Source organism: Notechis scutatus, chromosome 6 (assembly GCF_049901735.1).
Source record: "Notechis scutatus isolate UNSWTSFEM ecotype Mainland chromosome 6, rNotScu1.2, whole genome shotgun sequence".
NCBI lineage: Eukaryota > Metazoa > Chordata > Lepidosauria > Squamata > Elapidae > Notechis > Notechis scutatus.
This window is the reverse complement of record NC_142014.1, coordinates 30,853,384-30,877,501: the sequence shown is the minus strand read 5'-3', so window position 1 is coordinate 30,877,501 and position 24,118 is coordinate 30,853,384. Positions and strand designations below refer to the sequence as shown.

The 24,118-nt window shown below is 40.7% G+C and overlaps 1 protein-coding gene across 6 annotated transcripts in view; it reads left to right on the top strand.

Annotated features, from left to right (window-relative positions):
* The window catches only part of CACNA2D1 (calcium voltage-gated channel auxiliary subunit alpha2delta 1), a 318,569-nt gene that overhangs the window by 207,822 nt on the left and 86,629 nt on the right, over positions 1–24,118 (top strand). For all 6 annotated transcript variants that reach the window (XM_087967845.1, XM_087967844.1, XM_087967842.1 and 3 more), the window contains exon 7: positions 15,651–15,782. In XM_087967845.1, the coding sequence (XP_087823971.1) occupies positions 15,651–15,782 (132 nt within the window). The remainder of the gene's footprint in view (positions 1–15,650; positions 15,783–24,118) is intronic.

The window sequence follows — 24,118 nt, the reverse complement described above, 5'->3', positions numbered from 1 at the left end:
CTTAACTGCAGGTGATTTGTTAGGCTTGTGCACATTTTGAAAACCAGTGAATCTCTGCTGATTGTGAATGTAGTCCATTTGTTTTCCCCCCCTTCTCTACAACCATCCATGGTGTTGTGTGTGTGCATTTGTCGTGTGCATTTGTGTGACTGCCCCCAAAACCCTATTTTGTGTGTGTGTGTGTGTGTGAGAGAGAGAGAGAGAGAGAGACAGAGAGACAGAGAGAGACAGAGAGAGACAGAGACAGAGATGTTTCAATGATGCATAGACTGTTGGGTGCCATCTTGATTTTTTTTCAACAACATTCCTATCTCTTCCTCTCTCTCTCTCTCTCTGTGAGTGTGTGTGTGTGTGTCTGTCTGTCTCTCTGTCTCTCTCTCTCTGTCTGTCTCTGTCTCTGTCTCTCTCTGTTTGTCTCTCTGTCTCTCTCTCTCTCTCTTTCTCTCACACATAGACACAATCACAGATGCCCCCATATAGATGGTGTATTTCTTTGTCATACTCTGTGTGAAGCTTTTCAATCCTTCTTTATCTTCTTTATCTTCTTTCTAAAGCTTATATGCAACTATTTGTTTCTCACCTTCTCTGCAAACAGTGGCATCTATGGTGTGTGTGCATTTTGATTGTGCAGTTGTGGCTGCCACTCTTGTTTTTTTCCCAACAGCTCTCTCTCTCCCCCTGTTTCTCTCTCTCTCTCTCTTTCTCTCTCTCTCTTTATCTCTCTTTGTCTCTCTCTCTTTCTCTCTCTCTTTCTTTCTCTTTCTCTTTCTCTCTCTCTTCTCTCGTTTTCTTTCTCTCTCTCTTTTTCTCTCTTTTTCTTTCTCTCTCTTTGTCTCTCTCTCTTTCTCTCTCTCTCTCTTTCTTTCTCTTTCTCTTTCTATCTCTCTCTCTCTTCTCTCATTTTTCTTTCTCTCTCTTTCTCTCTCTTTCTCTTTCTCTCTCTTTGTCTCTCTCTCTTTCTCTCTTTCTCTCTTTCTCTTTCTCTTTCTATCTCTCTCTCTCTTCTCTCATTTTTCTTTCTTTTCTCTTTTTTTCTCTCTTTTCTTTCTCTCTCTCTCTCTTCTCTCTCTCTTTCTCTCTCTCTCTCTTTCTCTGTCTCTGTCTCTGTCTCTCTGTCTCTGTCTCTCTCACACACAGAGACATATCCCAGATGCCCCTCCTCTATAGATTGTGTATTTCCTTGTTATAAGCGGCAAGTTGAACTTTTTCACTCCTTCTTTACCTTCTCGTCTTAGCTTCTCCTCAAAGCTTGTATTGGAGCCAGTTATTTAATTAATGACGGGCTCAAGATTACGACATGAAGAACTGGGATGCACCGATTCATGGACCGCAAGCGTACAAGGAAAGGAGGGAAGTGAGGATAATTCACTTGACAATCCTGGCTGATCTTTTCTTTGCCCGAGTCTCGGCACTCTCATCAAGCATTCAGCCGGCGTTAGGTCTGCTTCCTCTGATTATTCACCGAAGTCTCTGCGGTCTTTTGATCCCTGACTATACCTTATTGTACATATCAATTTTGAGCTTTTCAGGCATAGATGCTTTGGGGAGCGATGGTGGGGAATGCAAACGCTGCTTCTTCTTTTTTCAAAGCAGCCATTCGGTGATGAATTTTGCAGAGTGGATTTAATGAAAGTCCTCTGGAAGATGATACAATTTACATTCCAAACTTTTTTTTTTTTTTTTTTGGAGGGGGCAAATTTAATCGATTGACTGGCTGATAGAGAGCTCTTGGTTTGTGTGGCAGGCCCCAAGAATCTGGGAGACCAGTCACAAGTATGTTTAGGGGAAGGCTTTGTAGGATTGTGTGGATTGTGGCCGTTTCCATCACAAAGCCTCTCCAGCGAACCGACAGTTATTGGCACCCTTCAGACAGATTAATTGGTTTCCCCGAGAGGGAAGGATTAGATGGACAGGCTGGCTGATGTGTTTAAGTCAGTCCCAGGAGAATTTGCAATGGGACAATTTATTTCAGAGATTACTCTCCTGGATGGAGACTGCATGAATAAAATAGCTGGTCTGGGCACACATTGTGTAAGCGGCTCTTTACAAGGCTCCGGTTTCTTTGTATGCTTTTGGAACTTGGTCTTTTTTTCTTCCTCCCTCCCTCCCTCCCACTATTTTCCTCCCTCCCTCCCTCCCTCCATCTTCCTTCCTTCTTTCTCCCTCCATCTTTCTTTCCTCATTCAATCTTCCTCTCTCTCTCCCTCCATCTCCCTCCCTCCCTCTCTCCGTCCCTTCCTCCCTCCCTCCTTCCTTCCTTCCTTCCTTCCCACACTTTTTGGGTGTGTTTTACAACATTAGAGTGTTCCCAACTGTATTTCATTTATACCAGTTAGTTCTCAAAATTGATCTACATAAGCCACATACGTATTCTGAAGCCAAGTCAAAGAGTTTTCAGTGGACATTCAAATTATTAGAAAGTTGTAACAGTGGAAGAGAGAACACTTCTGTTCAAGTAATCCACCATTACTTGAAGAAGAAGTCTACGAACGAGTCCTGAATCTGGGAAACCCAGCTCTTACTTTCTCAGACACCATAATTCATCTTCATTGTCTAAGAGCAGATTGACTACTAGAATATTAATCAGGTTCAAAGGTCATTCTTGTTATGATGCTCTCCATAGAAACATTAGGAATGCTTTTGCATATGTACATAATAGATCAAAAACCCAGCTCATAAAAATGATCCGGCGAGGACCAACAGTGGTATCATTATGATGAATTGACTGCTCATCAGTCTCGGTTGGTTTGTATCTATCATGCAGCTTTAATCCACCCTCGTGTGTAAAGTAATTAAACTAAATTCCGAAAACTAACTTGGTTCTCAAATGCACCAAGCTTTTTCTTTGAAAATGTGCACTCGGCAGTGGGTTTAATTTCCAGACACAACTTGTCTCACTCTCATCCCAATGAACCCTCCAGTGGAAGGATGGATGTTTATTCTTGTTTTACTTTCCCAGTTTTACTCCTGGGGGGGCGGCATCTACGTTTTGTTCTAAAGAAATCATAAGTATCTCAATATTCCTGTCTCTCGAGGCAGTAGAAGCTGTGAGTGAAGTGCCTTATGTATATGCATAAAAGAAAATAAGTCTAAATTCAAAATTTCACTGTTGGGTTTGAACGTTTGATGCTAGAACCCGGAAGAGTTGGAGCATTAACCATGGATTGCCCATTCCTAATAACAAGCCATATAAGCAAGAACACATGAGTAAGAGGGAACCTGCACCCTATAGAAGAACAGCTGTGTGTTTAGGGAATTACTCTTAACTACACAATGGAAAATTGGAGATAAATTTGACCCATAACCACATCACAATCTTCATAAACAACAAACTAACACTTGGGTATGAATCATAATTTTGGGGGTAGCTTAAAATTCTGAGAATAAATAGGGGGGTACGTTTTTACCTGGAAATGATTGATTTGGTGGTAGCATTCTGTTACTGAAGAGTTATAACTATGAGGAACTGTTAGGCAGGATAGGTAAGCTAAGATTTATGCTGCTTAAAGTAATGTTTCACCCAAAATATTAGTAGGTAGATACATTTTCTAATTGTTGGGGAAGGACTGGGAGAACCTGGGGGTGGAGTGCAAAGAGGGATCAGCCAAGAATCCCTACGTAGCCACAAGCAAACTAATAAGTCCAATCTCCCTTGAATTCCATGGACTCTAATCCAACTCCTAGCAGATGCTTAGTTGAGAAGATTCCTGTTTGTAGGCATGAGTAGCAATAAATCGGTTGAATTGAACCTTCGTCTGTGGACCTGGTCTTTTGTGCCTAACATCAATCAATCAATCACAATAGAGCTGGAAGGGACCTTGGAGGTCTTCTAGTCTAACCCCGTACTCAAGAAGGAGATCCTATACCATTTCAGGCAAGCGTCTATCCAGTCTTTTGTCCCAAAGGTGCTTTTTTTTCCAAGAGGCAAGTGGACTTTCTGGTTTTGCTTTGAAGACATTTCACTTCTCATCCAAGAAGCTTCTTGGATGAGAAGTTGTGATATGTAAAATTATACCTGTGAAAATATAAAGCAATGGTAATGCCATTTTCAGCCTCTGTGTTAACCTAAGACAATTTACTGAAATATCATGTAAGAATATTATGTATTGTTTTGTATAAAGGTCATATATTTGGCAGGTCATTCTGTCCAGTGTCATGTTAATGATGGAGATTACTGGGAATGGAAATGGGCAAACAGGATAGGGAAACAGATGGTATGCTACAATAGTAGGGTGTTGCACAGGGTGATGCCTAGCTGGATAGATTGCGAATCTGGAAAGGGGCAGAGACTGTATATATTTGAAACTGTGTATAAATCCCATGTTCTGACCCAACCGGGTTCCAAGAGATCATACAGAAGATAAAGGCAGCAGCCCCCACCTTTTAAAGTTTAATCTACGAATTCTGTTTCTTCACAGATAAAAGGCTGCTTCCAACTAATTAGCTCCAACAAGAAAGAGCCTTGCCAAGTTGTTTGTCAAGGCTGTCAAAAACCCAGAGATAAGAACTAGTTTACAAAAGTTTGCAAATACTAACTATGATGTCCACAAGGCTGAGCTTCAAAGAGACTTCTTCAAACCTGGCTTTTATCCTCTTGAGGGAGGGGCCATTACCTTGCAGCCTTACTCCCGAGTCGCCCATGCTGTTGCAGCTGCTTTTTCCTATGAGCAATCCTGCGCACACGCGCACTTGGCACAGGCTCCTCGGGAACCTCATCATCATTGCTGCCAGCCCCCACATCTCTGAAGGCAGCAGTCCACTCCCTAATGGTCCTGGCCCCTCATCTGATTCCTTGCTCTCCTCCACCATCCGCACCTGCTGCCGGCTAACCACAACACCCCAGCCTTCCTAGGAAACATGTCTACTATGGCTCTACCCATTAGCACAGAATTCCCTTTTGCAAAAGCTCTGTAATAAAGCTCTTATTTATTGTTCAAGAGTCTCCAGTCGTATGAAAGATTGATTTTTTTTTTTTTATCACAGAAGTGAAATGTCTTCCAAGAAAGTCCACTTGCCTCTTGGGGGAAAAAAACAAAGCACATTTGGGACAACCATGATTTGGATGACTGAGAATCTCCAAAGACATGTTGAGCCTCTTCTTAAAAGCTTCAGTGATGGAGCACTCACAACTTCTGAAGACAAGTTGTTCCACTGGTTAATTCACGAATGCATCCTTCTTATGCTATCTATTAGCTAAAGTTGCCTAAATTAGAGTCAGGGGTGTCTGTAGGGGAAGGCTTCAAAAAAAAAATAAAGTCAAGATGGTAGCTTCACGTGATCACAGCTGGCCTCCTCTTAACTACTGTCTGCCTTGTTCACCGATCAATATTCTCTGGAGCCATCTGGCAACGATTAAACTATGAAAGTCAGCCAAGTGTTAAAACAAGTACAAATGTTTTCTATTGCCGTGTTTCCCAACCTGGACAATTTTAATACTTGGCTGACTTTCACAATTTGACCATTGCTGCTTGGCTTAAGGGTCTGTTAACCTCTGGGCTAGAAAGAGGTCAGTACCTCTCTGGACACAGTTTTTATTCTCCCAGCCTCTGCTCCTTTCTAAAATATGCAATAATAATAATATCCTATTTTAGAGGACAGCTGTTACAGATGAAAAATGAAAAAATATGCAAATATTTTAAATGTATTTGATAAATACTGAGATGGTGGATTAATGAAGGAATATAAGGATCCAGTCCCCAAATTTGTCAACATCTGCTATACAGGTAGTCCTTGATTTACGACCACAATCGAGCTCAAAATTTCTGTTGCTAAGCAAAACAATTGTTAAGTGAGTTTTGCTCTTCTTTACAATCCAAGTTGTTAAGTGAATCACTGCAGTTGTTAGATCAGTAACACTGTTGTTAAGCGAAACTGGCTTCCTTCCCCGTTAACTTTACTTGTCAGAAGGTCATAAAAAGAGGATCACATGACCCAGGGACAGTACTGTTGAGGTATTGAGATTGAAGAGCTGACCAGCAGCTGTAATGCTGATGCAATGTAAGGCTGATGCAATGTAGGGCTGATGTAATGTAGGGCTGATGTAATGTAAGACAGATGCAATGAAGATGAATCAGCATTGGTATTGCCTTTTTAAGACTATGTATGGGTCCACAGAAATTTTTACCCTTTTAAGAGGTGTTTATATAAGGCAGCCATTACAGGGCCTGTTTTCTCTTTCCTTGTCTCCTGTATCCATTTGCAGAGTTCTCCATGAAGAATTAAGAAGATTGATTGCTTGTCAGGTGTTTGCCTACCACTTACCGTATTTATCGGCGTATAACACGCACTTTTTTCCCCCTGAAAATAGGGGCAAATGATGTATGCGTGTTATACGCCGATATAATGTTAAGAAGCCTTCGTGAATGCTGCTGGGATCGGGGATCAAGGACACAAATGAAAGAAGGGGAGGGAGGAAGCAACCGAAGCCTGTCCTTCTCTCTGGGTCAGCTCTGTCAGTCGCTCTCTCGCTCCTCCACCAGCACAGGAAGAAACTGCTTCAAAGAAGCGGGGCTTCCTGAAGCGCCCGTTTCTCCCCACCCCCCACCCCGCCCGCCCGCCCGCCCGCAGTGCTCCGTTCTGCCTGCCTGCCTGCCTTCGTTAATGGTTGAATCGGAACAGCTTCGGCTGAGTAAAAGAGGCGAATAGTTATTATTCTCAGCCGAAGCTGCTCCCAAACAACCAGAAACTAAGGCAGGCAGGCAGGCAGGCAGAATGGGACACTGTGGATTGAAGCGCGCGGGGGTGGGAGTGGGGGTGAAACGGCGCTTTCCTGAAATTTCCCTCTTAAAATGAAGATGCGTGTTATACGCCTGTGCGTGTTATACGCCGATAAATACGGTATATTTCTGTATATGTCTTGTAGATAAACCACTATTAAATGTCTAAGTCTCTGTGTTCTGTGTTTTGCTCCTGGATTGTCTCATAATTTTATTTATTTTTATTTTATTTATTTTATTTATTTGATTTGCCAATTGTTTACAAGATAATAAGTATAAGTGTATACATAGTTGTGAATACATGAAATGGGTACATATAAGAAAAATAAAAGAATAAGAGAAACAATAGGACAGGGACGGTAGGCACGTTGGTGCGCTTATGCACGCCCCTACAGACCTCTTAGGAAAGGGGTGAGGTCAATAGTAGACAGTCTAAGGTTAAAGTTTTTGGGGTTTGGGGAAGAAACTACAGAGTCGGGTAGAGTATTCCAGACATTGACCACTCTATTGCTGAAGTCGTATTTCCTGCAATCAAGTTTGGTGCGGTTAACTTTGAGTTTGTATCTATTGTGTGCTCTTGTGTTGTTATGGTTGAAGCTGAAGTATTCATTGACAGTTAGGACATTGCAATGTATGATTTTATATACCATGCTTAAATCAGACCGAAGACGGCGTAGTTCTAGGTTTTCTAGGTCTAGAATTTCAAGTCTGGTGGCATAAGGTATTCTACAACAGTAGAGGAGTGGAGAACTCTTCTTGTGAAATATTTCTGGACTTTCTCAATTGTGCTAATATCAGATACGTAATGTGGGTTCCAGACTGATGAACTGTATTCGAGTATTGGTCTAGCAAATGTTTTGTATGCTCTGGTTAGTAGTGTGATATTACCAGAGAAAAAGCTACGTAGGATTAGGTTAACAACTCTTAATGCCTTTTTGGCCATGTAGTTGCAGTGGGCTCTAGCACTTAGATCATTAGAGATGAGTATTCCAAGGTCCTTTACAGAGCTTGGGTCATCAACAAGATCTTGACTATTCAGCTTGTATTTTATTTTCTGATTTTTTTGCCAATATGTAAGACAGAGCATTTATTTGTTGAGATTTGAAGTTGCCATTTGTTTGACCATTCTGATACATAGTCAAGATCTTTTTGTAGGGTAGCAGTATTGTCTGTGGTATTGAACAGCTTTACATCATCAGCGAAAAGAACGCAATTGCTCTTAATATGATCACAGAGGTCATTTATGTAGAGTATGAAGAGAGTTGGTCCTAGAACACTGCCTTGGGGGACACCACTATTGACAGGTACAGAATTTGATAGGACGCTCCCAATTTTGACCAATTGTTGTCTGTTTGCCAGGAATGCTTCTATCCAGTTATTCAGTTGTCCAGAGATACCATAGGATTTTATTTTTAGGAGTAGTTTGTCGTGTACCACTGAATCAAAGGCTTTACAGAAGTCTATGTAGATTGCGTCTATTGCTTTGCCCTGGTCGAGTTGTGTCGTCCATATGTTTTTGCAGTGTAAGAGTTGCAGATTACAGGATAGTTTTTTTCTGAAACCAAATTGTTTATTGGAGAGTAGGTTGTTTGTCTCTAAGTGGAGGATGATGGATTGGTTAATAATTGATTCCATGACTTTACAGTATGGTATGGTAGCCATGCTGCAAACACTCTGACAACTATGACCATAATAAATGTGAGATGATTGTCAAGTGTCTGAATTTTGATTGCAGGCCATGCGGCAATGGTCGTAAGTGTGAAAAATGGTCATAAGTCACTCTGTTCACTGCCATTGTAATTGCAATCATTAAATGAACTGTCGTAAGTTGAAGACTACCTGTGGAGGTGATTTTCTTCCACAGACAGGGATAAGAAGTCTAAATAATAGAGTGATACCCCTTGTGAGCTGTTCCTGAATTGGATGAGGAGACTGTGCCATTGTCCTTTTTATTTAAAGAGTAATTAAAATGCACCAAGAGCAGCTGTTTAAAAAAGGAAGATTACCTTGGCCCAAAGAAGTAGAAATGAAAAATTAATTCTGAATGAATTTATCCAATTCTCTTTAAAGTCCCAATTAACCATTCATGCAGGCTTTTTATGCATGATTCATAGGACAGTCTACACTGTACATATTCCTTTTGAAATGCTTTAGATTTACTATGCAAAATTGCAGAAAGTAGATAGAAATGGCCTTTATAGATATGTGGTCCCTGTGCCTGGTTAATGGTTTTCGTCATTCCCTCTTTTTGACCTCCAAAATAGCACTGGATAAGAATTTATGACAGGACGTAATGGCGTGATCATGATCAATGATTAAAAATAGAACAATATTTAGACTATTGCATAGGATAACAAGAATAAAATTTCCCTTTCCTTTCCTTTTCCTTTTTCCTTTTTCTTTTCTTTTCCTTTCATTTTCTTTCTTTTTTCTTTCCTTTTCCTTTTCCTTTTTCCTTTCCCCTTTTCCTTTTCCTTTCCTTTTTCCTTTCCTTTTTCCTTCCCTTCCCTTCCATTTCCTTCCCTTCCCTTCCCCATCTATTTACTTCCTTTCCTTTTCCTTTTTTTCTTTTTCCTTTCCTTTCCTTTCTTTTCCTTTCCTTTTCTTCCTTTTTCCTTTCCTTTTCCTTCCCTTCCCTTCCCTTCCCTTCTTCCTTTCCTTTCCTTTCCTTTCCTTTCCTTCCTTTCTTTCCTTTTCCTTTCCTTCTCCTTTTCCTTTCCTTTTTCCTTTCCTTTTTCCTTTCCTTTTTCCTTTCCTTTTCCTTTTCCTTTCCTTTCCTTTCTCCTGTCCTGTCCTGTGAAGGGTTGGTGGTTTCTAAATCTCTCAGCAGATATTCAAAATAGGTAGTTATTAACATTTTTTATGCAGCACATATAATAATACATTCAAAGGAATGGAAACACAATTGACTTTTGTCATGCTTTTTAGATGATTCATATTGGTTTAATAATCTTAGCTGGGTTAATCAGATTTTAACACAAGGAGCTGCAATTTTAAATTGTCAGCATATTGATGTATTCTGTTCCTGAAATTTGGAATTAATCAGTTTTGAAGTGATTTCTGAAAATATTCCTGGATTATTCAGGGAGAAACTACCGTATTATAATCCATTGTTTGGAAAGACATGAAATTAGAATCTTAAACTACAGGTAACTCTTCTCTTAATTGGTGTGAATCTTTCATCCCTGATGTTCATACATTTTTCTTCAGCTGTTAGATAGTAACACCATATATTGCAATAATATCTATTGTCATTTTATTTGGGTTAAACAAATGCATTTTATGACTATTGTTGTCTGGCATGACAAATTGTTGCAAATCTTTTGACAGAAATATTTCCCTCTTGCATAACAAATTGAATCTAGGAACTGAATTTGGAAAGAGTTGGTAACATTATAACAGGATGTGCTCCCAACATTTGCTAATGATCTGCATGTCATCACAAGAGAATTCAAGAGCTTAGCAGTAACAACAGAAACAAACAAAAGCTGGAAGTATTATACAATGTAAAGAATTTATTACATGTTTTTGGAAAATTGTTTGATGTGTAAATACCAGCTGTTGAGTAAGCTTATTATCATTGGCATCATGGATTTTTTTTTTTTTTGGGCGGGGGGGAGATACCAAGCAGCTTGCTGTATCTTATATTTGCTAAATAAATTCAGATATTCGCTTTATTAAGTAAGAAAACTCAGTTTGCATTATTTATATTCGTGAGTGTCATTTTGTGCCCAAATCTGAAATACAGGTAATCCTCAATTTATGACTGTAATGGAGCCCAAGGTTTATGTTGCTAAGTGAGATACTTGTTAAGTGAGTTTTGCCTCGTTTTATGATTTTCTGTCAACTCATCAAACATCCCTATGCCTGTTTTAGCGGTTGCCATAAAAAAAAGGGGGGGGGAGGAAATCTGGAAAGCAGTGCAGCAGTTTGAAAGTGAAAGTACATTCTAACTCTTTATCTTTAAAAGATTGTAACCAAACTACCAGAGCTTTTGCCTGGAAATAGATTTAATTGGAGAACGTGATTGATGACACCCAGCCCGCGAAGGTGCTCAATTGGAGAATCTGATTTATGACACCACCTGTGGAGGGGGGGGACAGGATCATAGGGTACTGTAAATGATATAGGCCAGAGTTGGTGTCAAGTCATGAAACATTTTGTATACACATTTTATAGTTGACAACAGAAAGAAGGGGGGGGGAGATTCAAAGAGCAGGTGGCAGTGTGGAATCGAAAGTACTGTCATGCCCCTGGTGGAGTCTGACTCTGAGGAAGAGGAGGAACAACCAACAGGGAGTGGGAGTGTGGCTCCAGAGGTGGTGGAGGAGGCTGGGGAAGGGCAGAGGCCAGCTGAGCAGTCAGAGGAGGTCAGAGGCCCATCCTCTATCCATCCTAGGTCACGCAGGGAGGAGAGGATCAGGGAAAAGCGAGGTCTACTCAAGAGGAGATTACCATGATCCTCCTCGTGGCTTGCAGGTGGGAGCTATGTATATAAGTTTGCAACTGCGCAGTTGGAATTGCTGAAGTCAATTTAGTGTTCACCTTGAAAGAGGTTTATCTTTCCTGGCGTTCTTCCCATGGACTTTTCTCGGTTATTTTCCTGGAGTTTATAATTAGTTATCTCGGCTTGCTTCAGAACTTTCATCAATGCGGTTTGGTTTGGTTTTCTGTTTGCCTCCTTATTTACTTTTGTGACTTTAAACTGTGCCTAATGAAACAGTGAAGTTAAGTTGAAGGCTTTACCGGACTTTAATATATGTTTTGGGTTTTGGGTTATTTTGAGAGACTATGGTTCATCACAAGTACATTCCATTCATATTTTCTTCAAAGACTGATTAGATGACTGAAGCTTCTGCTGCAAAAAAATCGAATTGGAGAGCATGATTGATGATTCTTGGCTATGGATGTTTTTCGTTGGATGATACACCCAGAGGGGTGGGGGAAAAAGCAGGATCAGGGGTGACAGTGAATTACAGTATTACAGGAAGTGACGAAACAGGCCTATTATTCATCCTGCAAAGCCTGCAGAGGTGTTTTTCAAGCCTCTGGGAGGCCAAAAAAGGCCTCAAACCAGCGGAAAATCAGTTGTGAGGTGCTGCTGGTAAGGTGGCAGCGGAGGGGGGGATTGCACACGTATGCACGGGGGGGGCACGCATTGCCTTCCGGGTGCTGGCATATGAGTGAGGGCGCGCAAGCACACACGCAATTTTTGGCACAGGAGCCCAAAAGGTTAGCACTATATATTGCAATAATATCCATTGCCACTTTGTTTAAGTGAAACACATGCATTTTATGGCTATTCATTCCCCAATTCTGCTTTCTTGAAAACTACAGTTGGGATTTTTCTGAGAAGCTATTGCTTTTTTTTTTGGAAGTGTTCATGCACATTTTTAGCCATTAAGAAAGAACCAAGCTTCTCAAAACAATTACATTTTTAATGACCCGTTTTTCAACGGAGCTGACTTCACCTTATCAAGAGTGGCTGATGGGATATGTAGTATGCCCAATCTGCTAGATTGAATTGGATGCATAGTGCCAGGTGCTAAGAGTGAGGAAGACTTGCTGAGTTCAAAGCACTGAAGAATTTATTATTTCTACCAATATACAGTATAAGAAGCAGGTGGACTAACAGTTAAAGGTAAAGGTCTATTGTGGCAATGCAACGATTCCAAACAAATGACATGTTTAACTCCACCTTCCATCCCAGCTTGCTCATTTCTACAGGTTAGACTCTTGGAAGTGAAAGGGATGAGTGTGAAAAATCTCCCCTTCTACTTCCTCCATAATACAGGTAGCCCTCAACTTACAACATTGCACTTAGTGATTGTTGAAAGTTACAATGGCACTGGAAAAAGGGACCTATGACCATTTTTCACACTTATGACCATTGCAGCATCCCTGTGGTCATGTGATTTACATTCAGATGCTTGACAACTGACTCATATTTATGACGGTTGCAGGGTCCCCCGGTTACGTGATCCGCTTTTGCGACCTTCTGACACTAAGGAACCAGGTTTGGGTCAGACCACAGTGATTCACTTAACAAACATGGCAAGAAAAGTCATAAAACAGGGATGAACTCACTTAACACACGTCTTAGCAACATAAGTGTTGGGCTCAATTGTGGTCATGTTGAGGACTTCCTGTATGGCTTAGGGAATCATCCTTGTCTTAGGTTCGTTGGTCGTAAGTCAAGGTCTAGCTGTATTGCTTAGGGAAACATCCTTGTCTTAGATTGCTTCTTATTAGTGTTCAGCTGAGCTGCTTGGCTCCTATTTAGATGACATCTATGGGAACCTTTTTATGAATAAATGATGGTATATTTTGAAGGCGGCGGTTTGCGAATTGAAGTTAAGGAAAGAGAAAAAGCACACACAAATTTACTTTTCCAGGGCTGACTTTAATCCTTTGTTAATCAACGTAGACTTAGGATGGCTCTGCAGTGTGTTTACCTTCAAACTTCGAAATGCCATCAGGAAGGAGAAGGAGAAGGCAAAGGGGAAGAAGGAAGAAGGAAGAAGGAGAAGGAGGAGGAGGAGGAGGAGATTTAAAATATTGGAAGATAGATGGAGAGAGAGAGAGAGAGATGATAGAGAAATAATTGATATCTAGATAAATCAATAAAATATTGATGCAGAAGAAGAAGAGGAAGAGGAAGAAAAAGAAAAAGAAAAAGAAAAAAAAGAAAAAGAGATTGATAAAACTCCATCTGATGAGTTAAACCTAGGTCTGTTCCAATTAACTGAATGCCAGCTGTTGCCTAACGTGAGTGAGTTATTTCAGCCCATAAAGGAGGCATTTAAAAGAGAAGGAAAGCTGCAGCTATTTATCAATATTGTAATGAAGCATTAATTGTTTGTCCCATCAATTATTAATGTAGGAGCCTCGAGAAACCACCTCACCTCCCCCCTTTTCAAAAATGATTTAAAAAAAAACCCTCAATCTGTTTGGTCTGAAAAAGAAAATGCCAGAAACTAATATTATTATTCTCTTTTTATTTGTTTTTTTGTTTTGCATAAATAACTCCAGACTTAGTCCATTTAGACTCCTTCTATCTTTAGCCCTTTAGCACTTCCCCAGTCATGCTGATGAATATAAATTTTTATTTTATTTTACTTTTTTTTTTTTGGTATTTCAAGTTAATTCTGAAGCTGGCCTGGCCTATGAATATTAATGTTCACACAGCTGATCTCTCTCTCTGCAAATGATCACATCCATAAACATGAAAACACGGTTAACTTACAGTAATGAGCACGCTCTTGGAATTTGGATCCCCAGCTGGCTTTACAAGCCTAATATTACATTTAATGCTATATTCTTCTCTTCTGTCTCATTCTTACTCCCTCTGGATCCTCTGTTATTAATTTAGCCTCCCTCCAGAAAGTGGGGCCTCTGTTAACTCCCGTGGGCGATGCAAAACATGGTATTATTTTTATATATTTGTGAATAGGCTATTGTGACAAAAAAAATCAACCATTCAGGTATTCAGACAACTGAAAACTGGAGACACGTAAACAATATATAAGAGCTTTTGCAAAAGGGAATTCTGCCCTTGGGCAGAAAACATTTCCCCCAGGAGGGCTGGGGTTTATATACAGGTTCAAGTATACAGTCTCTGCCCCTTTCCTGGGTTCACAATCTATCCAAGCTACGTATCTCCCTATGCAACACCCCTGTTACTATAGCATAACATCTGTTTCCTTGTCCTGTTTACCCGTTCCCATTTCCAGTAATTTCCATCATTAACATGACACTGGTCAGTGTAACCTGCCAAATATGTAACCTTCATACAAAACAATAGAGAATTGTCACATAACATTCCAATAAATTATAATAGGTTAACACAGAGGTTAAAGATGGTGTTACCATTGCTTTATATTTTCACAGGTATAATTTTATATATCACACTATGATCCAAAAAATCCACAGTTGTGCAGATAGTCTTCGGCTTACAACATTTAGTGACCATTTGAAGTTACAATGGTGCTGAAAAAATAACAATAGATCAACAGAAGTGCCTAGAAATGCCTTTGTTGACTGCTCTCCCTGTTATGGATATTAAATTTTTAAACCAGGCTAAAACTGGGCACGCTTTGAAGAAGAATTTGATAGCTAAATACAACTGTGGGATCCTTGCTGCTCTCTGGGCTTGGTTGGTTTTCCTTGCAGATGTTTCGTTACCGAACTAGGTAACTTCATCAGTGCATCTGTGATGCTGTTATGTAATTGGGTAACAAAACATTTGCAAGAAAACAAGCAAGCTCAAAGAAGATCAAGGACCCCACTGTTCAACACTTTAAATGTTCTCTTCCTTTGGAAACATATCTGTCTTTTCTAAAGCATTTTTTTTTAAGTGAAGAGGACCTAGTATTCATTTAGAAATAGAATGATAGGGTTGGAAGGAACCTTGGAGGTCTTATAGTTCATCCCTTTGTTGAAGCAGGCAAATGTCTCTTCTTGAAGCTTCTAGTGATGGAGCTTGCACAATTTCTGAAGGAAAGTCGTTCCACCGATTCATATTAATTGTTCTCACTGCCAGGAAATTTCTCAGAGTGGTGTGGTAGCCTACAGGTGGAGCTCTCACCTCACAATCAGGATTCTGTGAGTTCGACCCTAGGTAGAGGCAGATATTTCTCTCTCTGGGCACGATGAGAATATATCTGCTGAACAAAACTCCACATTGGTGACAGGAAGGGCATCCGGCCAGTAAAAACTCTGCTGGCTCCATTCAGTTGCCCAGACTCCACCTCTGTATTATGGGATCATTAAAAGAAGACGATGCCTGTCAGGACATTTCTCCTCAGTCCTAAGTTAGATCTCTCCTTTTGATAAGCTTCCATCCATTACTTTTGGGGAATCTCTTTTGGTGCACGGCACAGTACAATCACAACTTTATACATGTGTGTTTTATTTCCTCCCGTCCTTTTGCAGCTACCATCGTGCTGAACGAACTGAACTGGACAGGTGCATTAGACGAAGTCTTTAAAAAGAACAGGGAGGAAGATCAAAGTTTGCTGTGGCAAGTTTTCGGCAGCGCGACCGGCCTCGCTAGATACTACCCAGGTAATCTGCCATCTTGTCAGTCGATATTCCCTGTCATGCCCCTTGCCTTCTTCTCTAGACTTGCTCCATGGAAATCAGGGGATATATTTTTAATGGGGCTGGAGGGGAAGAGGCAGATGGTTTTCCTCTCTGATGTAATGCTCTTTGAATAGAAAATAGAATAAAATAGGAATAGGAATAGGAATAGGAATTGGAATAGGAATAGGAATGGAATGGAATGGAATGGAATAGAATAGAATAGAATAGAATAGAATAGAATAGAATAGAATAGAATAGAACAGAACAGAACAGAACAGAACAGAACAGAACAGAACAGAACAGAATAGAATAGAATAGAATAGAATAGAATAGAATAGAACAGATAGAATAGAATAGAATAGAATAGAATTCTTTATTGGCCAAGTGTGATTGGACACACAAGGAATTTGTCTTTGGTGCAAATGCTCTCAGTGTACATAAAAGAAAAGATACAGTCATCAAGAATCATCAGGTACAAACACTTAATTATAGTCATAATGTACAAATAAGCAATCAGATCATACTAGGAAACAGTCAATATAAATTGTAAGGATACAAGCGACAAAGTTACAGTCATATAGTCACAAGTGGGAGGGGATGGGTGATGAGGAGTGATGAGAAGATTAATAGCAATAGTAATGCAGACTTAGTAAATAGTTGAACTGTGGAGGGAATGGCATGTTTAGCAGAGTGATGGCGTTCAGAGAAAAATTGTCCTTGTGTCTAGTTGTTCTGGTGTGCAGTGCTCTGTAGCGTAGTTTTGAGGGTAGGAGTTGAAACAGTTTATGTCCAGGATGTGAGGGGTCTGTAAATATTTTCACAGTCCTTTTTTGGACTCATGCAGTATATACAGGTCCTCGATTGAAGGCAGGTTGGTAGTAATTGTTTTTTCTGAAGTCCCAATTACTCTCTGGAGTCTGTGTCCTGTTGGGTTGCAGAGCCAAACCAGACAATCATAGAGATGCAGATGACAGACTCAATAATTCCTCTGTAGGAACTGGATCAGCAGCTCCTTGGGCAGTTTGAGCTTTCTGAGTTGGCGAAGAATAGTCTTAAATAGTCTGAATAGTCAAAAATCTTAAAAGTGTTAAGGGCAAAAGAAGAAGAAAAAGAAACTTCCCTGATATTTAATTAACTCCAGCCTCTTCACCAAAAATGAGATGGGATATGGGATGGAGTCTAGTTGACATTTTCAAGAAGTGCATTAACTTTTGTCAGTTGGCTGCCTTCTCCTATATCACGGTTGTAAGAGCAGTTAAGGTGACATCTGGCAATTCTTGAATCAGCAGCTAGAAAGGCAATTTGGCTTCGTTAAATTGAAAAGTGGCAGGACTGGGTTCTTTTCTTTTTAAAGGGTGCTCTAAATTGTCTCCAGTGTCCCCGAAGGCTAAGGTCATCTACTGGAGCTGAGACTGATGAATACAAAACAAAAGGACCTCGTTAGATCCATTTAGCCAGTTCCTCTCTTTAGCAGAGGCACTGTAGTAATTCATTTAAATTGGGAGTATCTTTTCAATATCTGCAGGCCATTGGTAGCTCCCACTCCATTTATATATTCTAGGAGGCTGATCTAATGAACTTGGTTGAAGAGTCTTTTAAAGGATTTTTAAAAAAATTAAGAAGAAGAAAACATTTTTATTATCTTTTTAATGCAGTATTTTTCTGTGGCGGGCTGTAGGTGGTAACTGAATCTTCTGGCGTAAATTTGGCTTAAGTTAAATGGAATTGAAGGGTTCTGGGTGAACTCTGAGCCTGGTGGTATTATTGGAGATATTTCATTTTCAAACTAGGCAACACCACAATCCTAACCCTAACACTGATGATGTTCCCTAGTTTGGGTAATGAAATGTCTGCAAGAAAACCACCAAGCTCAGAGAGCACCAAGGACCTCAGACCTCCTCCTCCTCCTCTTCCTCCTCCTTCTCCCTTGGGTTGGCTTCAATATGCTCATCAATAGGCGGATTATGAGATGGAATGGAATGGAATAGAGTAGAGTAGAGTAGAGTAGAGTAGAATAGAATAGAATAGAATAGAATAGAATAGAATAGAATAGAATAGAATAGAATAGAATAGAATAGAATAGAATAGAATTCTTTTATTGGCCAAGTGTAATTGGACACACAAGGAATTTGTCTTCGGTATATATGCTCTCGGTGTACATAAAGGAAAAAATTACATTCATGGGGGCACCGTTGCAAATTCAGGTCCTTGGCAAAATGTAAGCAAGTCTTCCAAGGCAGGTCAAGTTGTTGTGTAGTTGAGCTCCTGGAGGGAAGACGTTTGATGGAAACAGGAATGAGATTTTGAATTCCACCCTGTCTTCTCTGATACTGAGCACTTCAAGGTTTCTGACTTTTGAGGAAAGAACTAAAGCCAAGGACCTATATTTGTGATTCTCAGCTGTATTACTTTGAGTCCTAACAAACATTTTCCATTGAGACAGAAACAACTTTTTCTGATCCCTCTCTCCCTCTGTTCCTCTCTCACTCCTCACCCTCTCTCTCAATCTTTCTGTCTTTCTTTCTCTCTTTCTCTCTCTCTCTCTTTCTGTCTCTTTTCCTCCTCCTCTTCCTCCACTCCTGAAACATCACACCCTTCTAATTCTGATGATGTGGACAATGAAACATTTACAGCAAAACAATAAAACTCAGAAAGCATCCAAGCGTCCCCCCATTTCAATCCTGAGATGCAAATATTCTCCTTTATCTAAGGCTAAGCTGAAGTTTCTAGAAGTCATTGTTTGCGGAAATGAGCCTTGATTTATGATTTAGAAGCCAAGGAAGATTAGGAGCTCCTGCTCATTTCATTCCTCCCTGGCTCCCACTTTGCTTCCTATTTGCTCACAATTGTCAGTGTTCCAGCAATTGCCCGAATTAAATCATGAGCCTCAAGCCAAGCTTTAAAAGAATCCAAAATATTTATTAGGAGCAACATGTCAGCATTGACCCCCATGAAGCCAACTCTTCATGGCTGCGTGTCATCAATCATACTCTCTAATGAAGGATTTTCCTGGTCTGGTAGCCTAGGCTACAATCCTTGTAAGATAAGCATGGAATGTACTTCTGGTTTTAATTGCCGTACTGCTCCTTCAGGTTTTTCCCCCCACCTGCTTATGGCAGCTCGAAAACAGGCATAGGGATGCTTTACAAGTTGACAATGGGTAGTCCAGAAGTCCTCTTTTATTTTGCTTTTGAGAGCATCTTTGTTCTTTCAGAAAACCCGTGGAATAACAGTGGGTGGGACAGAGAATCTAACACCAGCCTCCCAATCAATTTATGGAAATTGAATTTATACTTAGACATGGAATTTACATAATTCCTAATCAGTGCTTCAGGTTCCTTGAAAAATCTAATTTGGGTGATCTCCAGTGGAAGAATGTTGGAGGAACCCTGAATTATTAAATTTCATTATCGAATATATGCATATTCAAAGTGTGGACTATCCTACAAGTCCCCAAAACAATTTAAGCCTCATAAATTGTTGGTCTCGTTTATTTCCACCGAAGGGAGTCTACAAATAGATATTTTTTGCCTTGAATGGGAATAATGAACAGATAATGATGATTTCTTTAATTTGTTTTTTTTAAATCAGTTGGCTGTTTTGAAAAGAATATCCATCTCAATTTTGCCACTGAGTTGGCAGGAAGTATGAAACCCTGCTTAGTGTTGGTTAGGTTATTTATTTAAACAAATTCCAGTCTGAAAGTCTCTTCCAACTCTGTTATTGTGCCTAACAACAATTAACATTCATTCTTTGGAAGCCTTCCATAAATACATTTTTGAAAAGGAAAAAGTGTGTGTGTTTTGTTCTGCGCATTTCATTACTCCATATATTTTGACTTTCACAGTTCTATCAGCTCTTGAACACAGGCAGTCCTTGACTTACAACAGTTCATTTAGTGACGGTCACAATACTGTAGTCTCAGTTCAAGTAGGCCCAGTGGTGCGATTCAGATAACAGATAATCAGAGTTGGAAAGAACCTTGTAGGTCATTTAGTCCAACCCCTTGCCCAAGCAGGAGACCCTATACCATCTCTGACAGATGGGAGTCCAATCTCTTCTTGAAAGCCACTAGTGTTGGAGCTTCCACCACTTCTGAGGGCAACTTCTGTTCCGTGGGTTGATTGTTCTCACTGTCAGAAAGTTTCTCCTTATTTCCAGGTTGAATTGTTCAGTTTCCTTGTTCAATTTCCATCCATTATTCCTTGTCTGACCTTCGGGTGCCTTGGAAAATAGCTTGACCCCCCTCCTCCTCTCTGGGGCAGCCCCTCAAATATTGGAAGACTGCTACCATGTCTCCCCTGGTCCTTCTCTTCCCTAGACTAGCCAGGCCCAGTTCCTGCAACCGTTCATTTAATGTTTTAGCCTCCAGTCCCCTCATCATCCTGGTTGCTCTTCTCTGCCCACTTTCTAGAGCCTCAACATCTTTTTTATAGGGTGGTAACCAAAACTCTAGTACTCTAAGTGTGGTCTTACTAAGGCTTTATTGACTGATATTAGTACCTCACTTAATCTTGATTGTATCCCTCTGTTAATGCAACTTAGGATTGCGTTGGCTTTTTTGGGTGCTGCTGCACACTGCTGGCTCACACTGCTGACTTACAACTGCATTTAGTGACTGTCACAATATTTTGGTCCCATTCAGGTAAGCCCAGTGGTGCAATTCAACTGGTGTAAAACCAGTTTGGTGAGTGTGTGCTTTGTGTGCACATTCAGCATTGTCAAAAGCCCATTTTCAACTCAGTTACTTACCCTCCACTGCAGCCCCAGTGAATAAAACAGCTGAGGTGGTTTTGCCGTGAATCAGCTGTGCTAAAAAACCAGGAAATAAAGCACAGGAAAGAGCAGGGGTGAGTGGGTGGGGCCAAATGCTCACTGGAACTACCAGTTTGCCCCAACTGGTCCGAACTGGTAGAATCCCACCCCTGGGTAGGCCTTGAATTACAACAATCTGTTTAATGACCATTCAAAGTTACAATAGCACTGAGAAAAGTGTCTGGGTCATTTTCCACACTTACGACCTTTGTAGCCTGCCTGTGGTCACCTGATTGAAATCTGGGTGCTTGGCAACTGTGGTTCCTACTTACGGTGGTTGCTGCATCCCCCTGGGTCATGGGATCCCCTTTTGCAAACTTCTGACCCGCAAAGTCAAATGGCGGAGCCAGATTCACTTAACGATCATGTCGCTAACTTAACAAACTGCAGTAATTCGCTTCACAAAGGTGGCAAGGAAAGTCGTAAAACGAGGCAAAAATTCGGTTATCAAATTTCTCACTTGGCGGCATAAAGATTGAGCTCAATTGTGGCCATAAAGTAAAGAATTATCTGTATATTGGAATATACCCACCATTGCCTTGGCCACCACACACACACGCACGCACGCACACACACGTATGTATGTGTATATATCCTGTTTCCCTGAAAATATGATATGACCTATCCTGAAAGTAAGTCCTAGCTTGATTTTTACACACACGCCCAATATAAGACCTATCCCCAAAATAAGCCCCAAGTAAGATCCTGCCCACTCCAGAGTGGACAGGTAAAAGTTAAGCTAGGGTGGGGATGGGAAGGGTGGAGCTACCCTACTACTTACCTTTGGACAGTTGTAGCCAGGCCTCGCACACCCCGACACCTGCCTTACTGGCCCATTTCTTCTGCAGCCGGCAAGGCTGGCAAGGCTTTCCTGAAGGACTCTGTAGCTGATAACAAAGCTCTGGATCGATCCAGAGCTCTGTTGTTGGCTGCAGAGGCCTTCAGGAAAGCCTTGCAGGCTGCAGAAGAAGAAGTTCCTGAAGGCCTCTGACAATGAAAGGGAGGCCAGGGGTGATGCACGCAAGTGAGGTTAGTCAGTGGTTGACATCCCTTGAAAATAAGATCTAGTGCCTTTTTTGATGGCAAAAAATATATAAGACAGGGTCTTATTTTCGGGGAAACATGGTATATATGGTGGCCAAGGCAATGACGGGTATATTCATTCGTGTGTGTGTGTGTGTGTGTGTGTTCAATTTGTAGGTGATTTTATATGACATTCAGTGTATAGATAGATAGATAGATAGATAGATAGATAGATAGATAGATAGATATCACATGACTCCAGGACAGCGCAACTGTCATAAATATGAGCCATATGAGCCATTTATGAGTCATAAATATGAACCAGCTGGCAAGAATTGTGATCATGTAGCCATGGGGGTGTTGCAATGGTCATAAGTGTGAAAATGGTCATAAGTGCCTTCTTTCAGTGCCGTTGTAACTTTGAACAGTTACTAAATAAACTGTCGTAAGTCGAGGCCTACCCATATAGGTGATTTTCTTCCACCGACAGGAATAAGAAGTCTAAAAACATAGAGTAAAGCCCCTTGTTAGGTGTTCCTGAATTGAAAAATGGTCCTAAGTCACTTTCTTCATTGCCATTGTAACTTCCAACGTGCACTAAATGGACAGTTGTAAATCAAGGACTCCCTGTATTATCCATTTTTGATTGAAATCAGAAAGCACGCCCAGTTAAAACTGGGCATTTGCCATCAAACTCTTGTCAATAATCTGTGAAATTATCAAATGGAGAATTTACAGCAGAAGAGAGAAAACCAATAACTTGCCTTTGGAAGGGACGTTCTTAAATTGCTTGGAATTCTTTAGCAATCAATTCTCCTGGAGAGCTGATCTCCAAGAACATTCTTTTTCTCCCCATGCCTCTCAAATTATGTATCTCATTACGTATCTTCACCTCGATGTGTCCTTTTGATTGGATTACAGGGGCACCCAGTTGATCAGTCTTGTCTCGAAAATCAATTTCAACAAAGGGCCAGCACAGGACAGGGTTAATCAGCCTCCACCTCCTCAAGGCATTGGAAAAAATCTCCCGGATTTCATGTTGCTTTTGTTCTGACCTAGGCTGCCCAAAATCACAAAGCAGACTCCTCGTCCTGCCAAAACCTCTTTTTATTAGGCTGATGTGATTTCCTCTCATTCACATCCAGCAAAATCCCGGCAAACAGTCTTTCAAGGGTGAATTACAACCACAGACCTTATCAGGCTTGGAGAGTTGCCAGGCCGATAGCTTCCAAATGCCATGCTGTAACAGAAAATACTTGGCAAGGAGTCAGGAACAGATCTCTCACACTAATTAAATGAACTAATTGTCTCCTGCAAACCCGACTCCCCTTTCGTTCCTCTTTTATTCCTTACGGGAGGATTCACCCACCTGTGACTTTACTCCTGAGTTGACCCTTGTTCCTTAGCTGTTCCCTTCTCCTGGCAGCTCTGCGCATGTGCACACTGGGAACAGGCTCCAGCTGTTCTTCTTCCCCACTGATCTCCGACTCCAAAGGCAGCTGATAACTGTCGGACGGCCCTCGCCCCATCTCTGCCTCCGACACAGAGCCCTCATCAGAGCCTCCCCCAGACACCGGGACTGGCCCATGTTCCTCCCCAACTTCCTGTCCAAGTCTGCCACCAGCTCCATTGGCCACTGGCGGGCCACAACAGCTATGTAGGAAGAACTCAAATTGGAACTCAGGATAATTTCACTTTTCCTGGTTAATTTCTACTCGTCGGTTTTTTGTTTACAATTCGGTGGATAAGAGGCTCACCCTAGACAAGTCATCATAATATTAAGATGATGACATAATAATATGACCGCCCGTTTATCCCCTACGATCGTGTATGGTGCAGTTTTCTAGTTTAATGGTTTTTTATTGGGTTATAAAATAAAATAAGATACAAAACAGGAAAGTAAATAGGAAAATGGTACAGAGGAAGAGGGGGAAGAGAAGAGAAGAAAAAAAAGAAAAAGAAGCATTGACTTCCAACTCTCTCTAACCCTAACCCTAACTCTAAACTAAACTGGAGTTGTGAATGCTACAACATTGGAAGTTTTTAAGAAGAGGTTGGATAACCATTTGTCTGAAGTGGTGTAATGTTTCCTGCCTAAGCAGGGGGTTGGACTAGAAGACCTCCAAGGTCCCTTCCAACTCTTCTCTTCTCTCCTACTCTACTCTACTCTACTCTACTCTACTCTACTCTACTCTACTCTACTCTACTCTACTTATTTCTTATTCTCTTATTTTCTATTCTATTCCATTCTACTCTACTCTACTCTACTCTGGTCTCTTCTCTTCTCTTCTCTTCTCTTCTCTTCTCTTCTCTTCTCTTCTCTTCTCTTCTCTTCTTTCTTTTTCTATTCTATTTCTTATTCTATTCTATTATTTCTTATTTCCTATTCTCTTATCTTCTATTTTACTCAACTCAACTCTACTCTACTCTACACTACACTACTCTACACTAAATGTGTAACTTGGATTACATTTTGGTGG